The sequence below is a fragment of the Myiozetetes cayanensis genome, unplaced genomic scaffold (assembly GCF_022539395.1).
Source record: "Myiozetetes cayanensis isolate MyiCay16 unplaced genomic scaffold, myiCay2020 scf3, whole genome shotgun sequence".
Lineage (NCBI taxonomy): Eukaryota > Metazoa > Chordata > Aves > Passeriformes > Tyrannidae > Myiozetetes > Myiozetetes cayanensis.
This window is the reverse complement of record NW_026087521.1, coordinates 54326912-54339293: the sequence shown is the minus strand read 5'-3', so window position 1 is coordinate 54339293 and position 12382 is coordinate 54326912. Positions and strand designations below refer to the sequence as shown.

At 39.4% G+C, this 12382-nt stretch overlaps 1 protein-coding gene across 1 annotated transcript in view; it reads left to right on the top strand.

The window, feature by feature from the left end:
* Window positions 1-12382, top strand: part of POLR3B (RNA polymerase III subunit B) — a 75171-nt gene that overhangs the window by 4482 nt on the left and 58307 nt on the right. Inside the window, exons 6-9 of the mRNA XM_050324664.1 lie at window positions 2367-2467; window positions 5093-5184; window positions 6319-6436; window positions 7460-7568. Of these exons, the coding sequence (XP_050180621.1) occupies window positions 2367-2467; window positions 5093-5184; window positions 6319-6436; window positions 7460-7568 (420 nt within the window). The remainder of the gene's footprint in view (window positions 1-2366; window positions 2468-5092; window positions 5185-6318; window positions 6437-7459; window positions 7569-12382) is intronic.

The window sequence follows — 12382 nt, the reverse complement described above, 5'->3', positions numbered from 1 at the left end:
GGGAATGTCCTGGATAGTAGCTGCATATCATTTTATTTTGAGTGCATGCTATGTGAGGTGATACAATGCCTGCCACTGTCTCAGCAGTTTAAACATCATGTAATAAAGTTTTTAAATTTTATTTCTTTTAATTGTATTTTTTTCTGGTATCTGAAAATAGCTGTATTCTGTAATTCATAGTAGCTGAATTAGACTGGGTTTCCATGAAAGTAGTGAAAAGTACTTCGCTTGCTTAATCTTGTGGCGCTTCTTACGGCAAAGCTTAAGTCCTCATATTACAGTGTAGTGTTCTTTGATATTTTTATTAACTTCTTTTTAATGTTAGCCTTGCTACTGCCTGCACCATAAGTCACTTCAGTCTCCCTTTCCCTTCTGGTCTTCTTTGGGAACATATATCTGATCTTTTTGCTCATGTATTTTAAATCTGGGTCAGAAAGCAAATGTGGAAACTTTGAGCAGAAACGGAAATTGATAAAATTATAAGAAGCTGCAGAAGAACATTAGCCTTATGGGGAGTATATTTAATTTCTCTGCACTGCTGTAGGCATGTAGGTTAGCAAATGGACTGTGTACTTCTGGAATAAAGATGCATGTTGGAGAACAAATGCTGCTCTGACTGAAATCAGAAAGTCTGTTGGTTTTGACCAACAGAATATAAGGTAGCTTCTGTATGTGCAAGAAAGCCATAAACTAGCATAAGCTTTGGACCTTTTAGGATTGCTTTCAGGTATCTAGGGCCTTTCAGTTCTCTTGGGAGATTGCTCAGGAACACAGAAATTCTCTCCTGCTACTATGCTTTGAGATTTATACCACTGCAGCAGAGGTAGTGACAACCTCATTTTGGCCTCAGAATTGGAACTGAGCATCTTGTTTGGTTCAATAGAAAGCTTTTAGGGCCAGTCACTCAGCCATCAACAGTGCAATCAGATGCAACACATGACAGTTCATGCATCTCACAAGTGTGTAGCTAATGTTAAGTCAGTAGATATGAATGTGCACAAAATGCAGTGAGAGAGATCTACATGAATGAAATTGCATGCAAAAAATTATTTGTGGCCAACAATTCATATCCAATAACCCAGGTATTAAAATGCTTGATTACTTTAGAACTAAAGTTACTGTACATGCAGGAGAAGGCAAAATAAATGCTTCATAGATATTACCTTGAGCTTAGAATAACTTACTCTTGCATCTCAGATACATCCTCATTGATACCTAATGCCATGAACTATTCATACAGATGAATTTAGAGTAATTAGAAAATGGGAATATTCTCAGTTACTTTTAAATTTTATGAAGTTGCTGCGAGCACAATGGGACCTAATTTCCTACAAGTCCCAGTGTGAAAACTGCTGGTGCACATCAGTATTTTATTACTAGAGAAGTGGTTTACTTTTTAATGTGGAGAGAAGGAACGTGTGATTTGTGATGATTCTTGAGGTGTATTTTTCCATGCAGTTGCATCTTCAATGCACAGCACAATCTTAGTTTCCTTTTATAACTGCATAATCAACACACTGAAGGACTACAGAACCATAAATGTGCAAGTTTGAACACTGATAAACCTGTAATCCTGAACCTGAAAGGTATAGAATGCTCAGTGAAGTCACGAATGACCTGCTGTGAGTGCTCTGTTGTGTTCAGCAAATGCAATAAGGCTTGTCTTGCGTGAGGATATACAATACCTTAAGGGCTGACATCAGAGTGTTAGAGTGAGGCTGGGGAGAGCAGACCAGAAAGATCAGATTAGAAATGACTGAGCCTTGAGCTATATAATGTCCCAGATATGTGTATCCTGCTTCTGTTGCTCTCTGAGGAATTTGCGAACAGATTCTGTGAATCTTTACAGGAAGTGATTCTGTACTGAACCTTCTGTAAGTCATCTTTAGAAACGGTACCATATAGTGACATTTGCTCACTCTGTTAGTAAGATCACATGGTGTCACTCTTACTCTTCCATTCAGTCAAACTTCATGTGACAGCACAACTCTTCAGCTGTTGAGAGTCTTTGTATAGAAATGTCCCTGAGCTGAGCACTGCTCAGACACAGTATGGTCTTTGTGCTGATTAAACCTGTTTGTTTAATTAAGCACTTTAGAAGTTAGCTCTGCAGTGCTGTCTTCTAAAGACACAGATCTACTGGCTGCTTTTGAAACGTCATAACTAATTGTATTTGGGTTTTCTTGGGTTTTCTTTTAAACAGGAGAGTCTGTCAAACACAGTTCAGGTTCAAGATCTTGGTCAAGCTTTGCTTTGCTTGATTTCTCTGTGAGGACTTAGAGGACACAGGACAAACACGGGATGGTTTAAGAGAGATTCCTCAGCTTGTAAGTCAACATATAACAATATGACTGTTCTCCTTTTAGTGCCGCCTGAGAGACATGACCTATTCTGCCCCCATTACTGTGGATATTGAATATACACGAGGTAGCCAGAGGATCATACGCAATGCGTTACCCATTGGCAGGTAAGATGCCATATGGTGAGCTTCTGGTATTAGTTCTCTTTTGCTGCCGTGCTGGGAAGAGTTTTTACTGCAAAATAAATGTAGGCTAACCTTGCCTCCTTGTTAAAAGTAACAGTGAGCAGGCAAATCTTGATAAACAGCTGTACAGGATGTGATTTTTAGGTTCCAAGATTTTGTTTTGCAAAACCTTCTGATAATCTTGTCTCCTTCCAAAGATGTTGTCTAGGATTCTATTGATATAAAACCAAAGAGGGAAATACATGAAAGACTAATGGAGCTGCAAGTTGCATTATTGTAAAATGAAATCAAGCATGTTTGCTTTTTAGCCAAATTACTCAGTCTTCCTTTCTTAATATGTAGAGATACATTTGTGGAAGGTGGGTGGTAAAATCAGTAAAGCAAGCATTAGTTCTACTGTACAAGGTTAAGTTCTCATTTAAAATTGGTTTAGTTAAAAACTACAGTTATGTCATCAGAATGGTTTTAAGGGCATACAGTTTTAAGGGCATAAGAAGTCTTTTTGCTGTTAGAAACTGTTAATATCCAGTTATTATTTCCATGGGAAATAATTTTCCTCATCTGTCCCTAGTATTATGCTGGTTTCCTTTTGCCAGGTGAGTATATACAATGCCCTTGTTTGATATACAGTTCAGACTGGGACAGGAAAGCTGTATGTTCTTTACTCTCTTATTTCTATTGTTTGGCAGAGTCACTGATAATCTGCGTGTTTCAGAAACAAAACAAATTAAAAAAAGAAAGCAAAAAATGCAGCATTTTTGGACCTTTGTGCCTTTAAAAAGGAAAATTTCATTTGAATGCTTAGTAGCATTCCAAATTTTCTGTGTTTTTATGCACAGAAACTCAATAACTTTATTTTCCTTTTTTTAGTTTTCTTCCTGATAACTTCTGATATTTAAAAAAAAATTAAAATATCCTCAAAAAAAAGAATAAATGGCTACTCTCTCTAACGCAGTAGCAAAATACTTTATTGTTTGCAAGTGAAATAAATAAGATACTTTATGACATCTGTTTTATTGGAGTTTCCAGTAATGGCATGTGAGTGCTCCATTTTGCATTACCTTGTACTAACTGGTTCCTGTGTCTGGTATAAATAGCCAATGCCTTGTGTGTGATGGAAGATTGTGTGTGTGGTAGAAGATTTTGCTTGTTATATGAAGCTTCTTATCTCTAGGAAATACTTTCTTAGTGAAATGATTGGAGCAGGTAGGTTATCTGCATAGAGCACTGCAGTGACAAGATAGCTTTTTATACTCTGCAAAAATACAAAATTTGAGGGTTTTAATGCGTAAGAATAGCAAAGAAAATAATTTATAATGTTTGAGTACAAGAAATGTAGCCTAATCTTATGTTTTATTGTAGTAAAATTGAATTAATTGTCTCAGAGATTGCAAATAGTAGAACTCATGAATAAATTTTGTCAACATATGTCTTCAAAACCACTTGGAGCATAGATCTTACAAAGGCTGTCCACCAAGGAGTGAAATTCTATAAGGTGGATCAAAAGTCAACTTTTTTGTAGAAGAGACTAAGGGGTAGTGGAGGTCTTTGGGTTGATGTAGTGATAACCTGTTTTTATCTTTTGCAAAATACAGCTTTGTCTTTGTAAGTAAACTGTGATCTCTTTCAAAAGTTTTAGTGGAAATCTGAGAGTGGAAAGGTACATTATGAAGCTGACTATAAAAGTACACTTTTTAATAATTACTGCAAAGTCATTGCTGGTTAGTTGTTGAATAAGCCAAATTGAAAGTGAACATTCCCTGATTTATCACAGGGTGGTAGACTAATTTGGGTAGAAAAGACCTCTGGTATAAGCTCCTGCTCAAAAAGGAGTCAGCTCTGTGATCAAACCGGGTTGCTCAGTGCTTTATCCTGTCAGGTCTTCATGACCTCCATGAATGGAGACTTTCCAGCTTCCCTGTGCAGCTTTTCCACTGCTTGATTGTCCTCATGGTGAAGAAGTTTTGCCTCATATCCAGTCTGTGCATCTTCAGTTTCTTTTTTTTTTTTTTTTTTAATTCCCTAAGCTATGAATTAGTTTTTAATTTCTTGGAGTATTTTTCCACCACATGTTGCATCACAAAATGCTTGCTGCAGACTTCTGTGCTAAGACACCAGAGAAATCAGAGCTACTACTGGGGAAACTTCATGCTTAGGTCATGTACTAGGGGCATTATCTGTCTGCAGCCAGAAGGTGTCAATCCTGTATGGGAAATGAGATATGAACTGGCTTTATCTAATTAAAGCTGGATTTGCAGGGACATGTTCTTCACTGCAGCCTGTTTTCGGAGACCAGGAGTTTTTGCACGAGTTATCATTGGCCTTGGTGACTCTGCTTGTCACAATGCCTGTAGTAGCTGCATAACCTTTAAGTAGAAAGTCTGTGGTTTCTGCTTGTAGATGTCCATTTTCAGGTCTCTTTTCAGTTAAGTGTTCAATGAAATAAGGTGGGTTTAAAGGAAAAACCTGTTGGTTATAGCATGCATGTGTTCTAATTACCTTAAATGTGTTTTCTCCAGTTTGTTCAGCATGGTTCTTGTTCTGAATTTGACTCTTCATGTTTTTCTATCTGAATCTTGAGTAAAATTGTAACTGTTTTTCTTACAGAATGCCTATAATGCTGCGTAGCTCCAATTGTGTTCTTACTGGCAAAACTCCAGCAGAATTTGCCAAGCTTAATGAATGTCCTTTAGATCCAGGTACATTTTCACTTGTGTTTTGGGGTTTTGCCATCTGTGTTTTTAGTTTTAAATAATTTTTAGCAAAAAAATAGCCCTTTGGTATGTTTCCTGCCACCATGAAGTTGTTGTGGAAACTTTTCAAGTGTATGCTTGTAACTGAAAGAAATTTGAGAATAGTAAGACATGCTTGAAAGCATGGATAGTTTGTATTTATAGACAAAGTTTTCAACCACAAAAACAATATACAAAAATTTTTAACATTGTATTTTGAATTTTGTATATAGTATTGTATAGTGATTTGTCATATGAGAACAGAGATGGAGTTCATTCACAAAATCTAAGTGGATCAGGGAAGAGTGGAGTATAATGGTGTCTTGCAGAGGGAAACTCTTCATTTGCTGCCTTTTGTAAATCAAGAATAAAGTGTTACATGGTAATATTTGATATGTACAGAGGAGATGAAGGGTTATAACAAGTAGCTGCTTTGGTTTTTATCTGCTGCCTTTGAAGCATGCACTGGACCTGTGCTTGCTTGTGGTGCCAAGGTACAGCAACATGTGCTAGAGGAACATTAATAGGTAGATACAGTTTTAGAGAGGAATCTAACACGGCTCATGTGCACATTCCTAGTATTGTCTTAGATACAACAAGGGTATTAAAATACATTTTTAAAAATAATATATAAGAAGTTTTTCTCTGGAGTGCTGAAGAGAGCAAGTCAATAATTATGGAAGAGTTTTTATCCTTATTTGATGTCCTTATGATATGCTCTTCTGACAGGCAGTATTTTTACCTAATTTATCAAACTAACAATTCTGTTATGTCTTTTAATAATTATGGTTACGTTATAGTTTAGGGGTTTTTTACAACTTTGCAGTGTCTGTGTGTTCTTTTTGTCTGAGTACTTCCCAAATAAAGTCTTGGATCTCAAATACCGTGTGTGAGCCTACCAAAAGTCCTGATTAGTGAAGCATATTTGTACTTACCATAAGTTCCACATCAAGTTTTTCCGTTACTCTTTTAAGGGCGAATTTACTCTTCTGGTTTGCACTTTTGTTTACTTTTTAATAATTTATATTCAAAGGCATACTGAAGGAGGCAAGTAAGGCACAATGGTACTGATATGTAAAGTCTTTCTTTTCTGTTGACTAGGTGGCTATTTCATTGTTAAAGGTGTAGAGAAAGTCATTCTTATTCAAGAACAGTTATCCAAAAACAGAATCATTGTGGAAGCTGATAGAAAGGGCACAGTTGGCGCTTCTGTTACCAGGTATGGTAAATGCCTATAGTTACATAAAGGAGATAAACCCGAAGCTTTAGAACTTCACTGTTGTAGTTGAAATAGCTGTGCAGGTTTCTTGTGTAGTTTAACAGGAAAAAGATGTAGATATTCAATGTCCCTCTTTTGCTGCTGTCATTTTGTATGCTAAATATCAGTCCCAAAATCAGTTAGTACAATATTCCCATGAAAATCTGTGAGAGTTGCTCACATGCTTCAGGATTCACCCCAGATTAGGAAAAGCAATTTTGAATTTTTAACATAACAGTGCACTTCCCAACCGATGATGTTTGGTCGCATTTTGCAGCAAGTAATGTGAAGTTACTGCAGTGGAAGTTGGATCTAACCTTTTGTCTGCCTCTCTACATCATACTGACATAAAAACTTTTAAAGGCAAAGACAGTGGAGAAGGAAACAAATATTTTTGTGCTGCACAAATTACTGAAAATAGCAAGGTAGTTTAAATTCGGCCTTTCCTCATTGATTAAGTTTTAATTATATTTTGTTTACCTTCTGGTTGGTTTCTTTTTAAGCTGCATCTGGTATAATATGGGGCTTGTCACTGTTGAGTGTGAGGGCTGTTTTTTCTTCTCCAGAGGCCTCTCACACATCTCTTTTAACTACTTTACTGTTTCACAGTAAGCCTAGATGAGGCTTAATATACACCTAAGTACTGTTACCTCATTACTGTTGTTGCAGCAGTACTTGTGCACAGTTTGACCTGTTGGTTACATCGAAATTGATGATAAAAGCATGCAAAGGTGATTTTGAAAAGTGCAGACTTCTACTTGCCTAAGTCAAATATTCCAAATAGTCCCCGTCACAGGTGATAATACCCTATTATCTTGGAGTTACAGGCTGATGTCTGGCTGTTTTAATACAATTTTCAAAAGAGGAGAGAGTGGGATTAATTCAGCTGAAAGAATGTTCAGTCCTGCTAAGTTTTCTGTAAAAGATTTGAGGAGTCAGTGCAGGCATTCTGTTTGACATAATATTATTTTTTTTTAACTTCAGTTCCACTCATGAGAAGAAGAGCAGAACAAATATGGTTGTGAAACAAGGAAGATTTTATCTGAGGCACAACACTCTATCAGAAGATATTCCCATTGCTATCATATTTAAGGTAATACAGCTGTTAGTTCGGGGGGAAAAGAAAGAAAAGGCAGAAAAAAGCTGTGCTGCAGCTCAAGAAAGAAGATTGGCAGCAGCTCTCAAGTTAATATGTACAGGAGGTCTTGGCAAGGCTTAGAGATTGGAAGTTTTTTTCCCCTGGGAAGTCATCTTTATTGTACAGCAAAAAGGAGAAAAAGTGCTCTGTTTTTCTGGGAGGAGAGCACTGCTGTGCCAAGAGAAATGCCTGCCACCCCCTCGCTGCCTTGCAGGGTCCCTCTGTTGCTGCAGAAGTCAGAAGGGTTTTGGTTTGTTACAAGTTATGTTGCAAGCTCGTAGTAAGGGTCTTTGGTTCTGGTCCCAGCCTGTCCCCAGCTGTGACTTGTGTAGTGCTGAGTAGCTCAACACCCTTTGGTTCAGGTTCAGGGATATGGCATAGCCATGAGTTCAGTTATACATGACTTCCAGTCATAGCTGTAAACAAAACCAATAGCCTCTGGGGCAGGCCTGTAATTCTTAGACCTATTCCTAAATCAGATAACATTACTAGAGTGGCTGCATTTCCTGAACAGTTCTCTTTGCCTGTGAATGAGCCCTGCCTGAATCCCAATAGCTCAGAATCCCTGCCTTTTCAGGAACACTCACCAGTATCTTCAGGTCAGTGAATGCATGGACAGGCATTGTAGCTTTGAGGTGATTTCTGGTGGGACTGACAAAGGGCTGTGAGAGACATCCTCTTCTAATTCTGGACAAGAACTGGGGAGTCTTTGCCCTTCCAGCTGAGCTGGTGACAAGGCCATGCCTTGACCCTGATTGCCTGTGAAACAGCCAGAACTGCTTTCTTTCACTCTCTGCTTCTCCCTTTCATTTTCATTCACTCAAGGGTGCACACACTGAATGTGTGATCAGTGTGACATAACGATGACTTCTGCCTAGCTGCCCAGCAGGACCAGGAGCAGGCTGCTCGCTCCTCTCTCTGTGCAGTCAAATGCACAGACTGCAGCCACGGAGGTGTTGGGTGGACACGTGCTGTCTGGCTGCTGGAGGAAACAGTAGGGCCTGTCCTGCCAACTCCTTCCTGTCCTATAATGCTCTGCTGCTGCCTGTGGGTTTGCAGCCTGATACACTGTGTGTGCAGAAGGAAATTGGGCAGCAGCTTTAGAGGTGGTGTTTGCAGGGAAGGTGGCTTAGGGCACTAAAACGCCTCTCATTGGATCAAGGAAAAGCCCTCTTTTTGTCTTCGCTGTAGTGTTTTACAGCACAGGTTTGAAGAGGTAGTATCAGCTCGAGAAAATGATTTGCCAGGAGAGGGCAGCACGTGCTCACGGCATCCAGACAGTCCGTGCCTGCAGTGCTGATGTGTCGGCGTCAGGCTTGTGAATATGAGCACAGCTCTTGGGCTGGGTGACAGTTGTAAGAATCGGTTTTCATGTAGGAAGTGCATTGGTACGAGGAAATAATTTAATAATTGAGTTTAGACTTGGGAAATAAATATCTGCTATCTCTGATTAAGCAAATCTCTTCAAGTAGTTGGAGGAGGTTTTAGTGAACAGGGTTACTGGAGGTTGAGAAATTATCTATGGATGGAAATGCATGTAAAAGTGCCAGAATTAAGTTAAAAACTTCTGTGTTTCATGGAACTGTTAATGTGGCTCTTAACTCATTTGCTCCAGTACCAAACAGCTGGATTCCACCTTCACTTACAGACTTTTATTACATTTTGTCACCCCGTGCTGGTACAGACAAATACCTGCTCATGTAGAGTAACCGCTCTGGGTTATTAAGTCTGAGGAGATGGTTGTTGGGTTATTTTTCTAAGGCAGGATTGTTCTGATCACCTTCTATTTGATCACCTTGTATTTGATCACCTTCTGACAGTGCTTGCTATAATTATCTGTATATGTATCTTTTATAATTTAAATAATTTTGCATAGTTTTTCATTTATTTATTGAATAAGAGGTTACAGTTTTTAGGAGCTCTTGGCTGTAGTACTTTTTAGTTATTTATATTGATTTAACAAAGTAGCAAATTAGCTGAATGTTCCATTCTTGACTGGCTCTTAACTGTTCTCATGAGTGGTCATTTTCCTTACCTTTCCTTTAATGACGTGAAATTCATGGATCTTCTGTCCACTTTCTGTGATTCTCCAGCTGGAAACTATAGCAGTCACCAGTCTCTGATCTTTCTTTTCTCGGACGTTGCTGTGTTGTGGTATTGCTTTGTTCTATTTAACTACTAAAAGCGAGGTTATAAGCACAATAGCCCTGAAACTGTAGAATCCCTAAGTTAGGGATCCCTGTCTAACCTCTGCTCTATCACAGTGGCAGTATTATAAACAAGAGATTTGTTGGAAAACCAAGGAAAATAATTCCTTTCTGCTGACACCAAGCCTTGGGCATGAAGCATGTGTCTTCCTTGTTTTACAAGTAGATGTCCTGCTTCTTGGCATGTAGAGATTCACATCTGCAAGGGGCAGAGTTAAGCTGTACAGACAATCTTAAGTTCTGAAGTTTTGATTGCCTTTGACTCCTTGCCTTTTACTGTAGCTGCCGCACGTATAATTTCTAATTAAAAATAAACTGAGAAAGCAGTGTCAAATATCTACTGCTCTGCATTTCCTTCCAGACCAGCATCCAGTCTCTGACCAAGTTCCACAGACCTTTGTGTTTTGACTAAGAAAACAAATAGTTATTGGTAGAGGGCTGCAATGCAGTGCATGGACCAGCTAGGGGGGACAGTTTTGTCAGGGACTCCCTGAGACTCAGTGGGAAAAAGCTGAGCAATTTTGAATTGTCTTTCTAGTCCCAATAGCTTTAATTAACATGGTGTTCCTGCAGATTACTTAAGAAGTAGATCAGGTGCCAAAAAACCATTGTAATGTTAGAGAAAAGAGAGCAAGTATTAGCAGATCTATCATCTAAGTGGATTTAAAGCTACTGCAACTGTAAAGTGGAGATGTACTAATATATCCCTTAGAAATCTTTGTCAAAAACAAAGGCTGTGAAATACCACCTACTGACAGAGCTGAGACCTGAAATTCCTAAAGAGCTCCTTAGACTGCAGTCTAAGATCACCCTTGTGTTCCTGGCATAAAGTCAGGGACACAGCTATGTCTTAAGACAAAACCTGAACATAGTGTTCCCTGTCCCTCCTTTTGCTGAGGAGGGAAGCTGTGGGGAGGGGTGGAAATAGAGTGGATCTAAATGTCCCTTGATCTGGATAGGTAGGGGGACTGGATCTTGTAGGGTCACCCTGAAGGAGGCATCTACCTTGCAGTTCATTCTTACCCATAGCTGCCAGCCAGAATGACCTTGTTCTGCTAGTTTGATTTTCTGCCACCCAGACCTGTAAGGATCTTCGGGGTTGGCACGTTCAGATGTTTTACAGCCATTTGTACCAAACACATAAGTTGTGGTTTTGTGAAGTTTAGCACTTTGACCACAACTAACTGAAATTTGATAGGCTACAAAAGGCACAGTGTCTGTTCTAGGGCAGCGTTGGAGTGTCTGCTCTTCAGATGTGGAGTTGTTAGAGGTTTGTAGCTGTGCTAGCTTAAGCAATCTTCCCTAACCTTTCTTGTTAGAAGTGACAGAAGCATTTATGCAGTCACTATATATGTAAATGCAATCTTTGGTTTGAAGTAGTGATATAAATTGGACGATTTTGTCCCCAAAGTATGTATTCATTGCGGTTTGAAAGGGCTGTTAACTGCCTTGTAATGGGAAACAGACACCTCTAATTTGCTTCCTGCTTACTTTGTAACACTTCTTCATTAGTTAATATACATACAGGACCACAGGGCTATTTAGGATGTCCCGAGTTCACTTGCAACCCTGGGAGACCTTTGTTTTAGCTGTGCCAGTTGTGCACAGCACTTGGGGCTGTGTGAACTGTGCATAGTGGCTTTTTGAATATGTCAGGCTGTGAGATACACGTGCTTTACCTGGGGAGCTTGGACAGTTTTAGGTAGCAGCGAGCATTAGAGGACATGTGGAATATTTGTGTAGCATGTAAGGGTGTTTCTATCCTGAAAAAAGTCAGGATTACAGGTGAAATGGTGTTGCTGGTTTTGCAGGGAGCTCCCTACGTTGCAGTGAGTTAGAGCTGTTCGAAGGTAAGGGCTGGTTTTCTTTTATGTTCATGGTCTTGTTTTGATAGACTTGAGTCCTGGGAGCTCAAGTAAGTGAAGGTCACATGCTGCACCAAAACTGGTGAGGGAAGTAAGAGAATTATAAGTAACCTAGAGGGACTTGAAAGTTGAATTTTACAACCTGAATCATTAGATGAAGTATCTTTAGTTCATGCTGGAGCTATAAGGAGCTGCTCTAGGACCTGCGGCAAAAGATTTGAATAGCAGGTCGAGTTTCATTTTTACAAACGTGTGTTAGTCTTGGAGCTGTTTAGGTGCAGCCCTAGAGGAACAGCTGAATGGTGGTCTTACTGGATCTGCAGGATTATGAGTTCCCATGGCTGTAGTTTCATAGCTCGTATCTTTTGAATTATGAAAGCTCCAGACAATTCTTTCTGTGATTTCAACCTTGAACTTCCCTGACATCTTTTTAATCCAGTCATCTGCCTGTCTCCATTCTGTAATTCAGCCTGATGGACTGCAGAACTACATTCTAGGGAAGTGCCATGGAAACGCCTAGACATCATCATTAAGACACCAGCTGGGGGAGGAAGAGCTGGGCTCACACTCTGTCATGCACCCTCTCGTGTGTACGTGTGTGTGCACACATAAATATGGACGTGCACACGTTTTGGTCAGTGGGAAGCTCTCCAGTCCTAAGAAGTGATTGGCCCCATTTGGACCACTTTCCCACTTG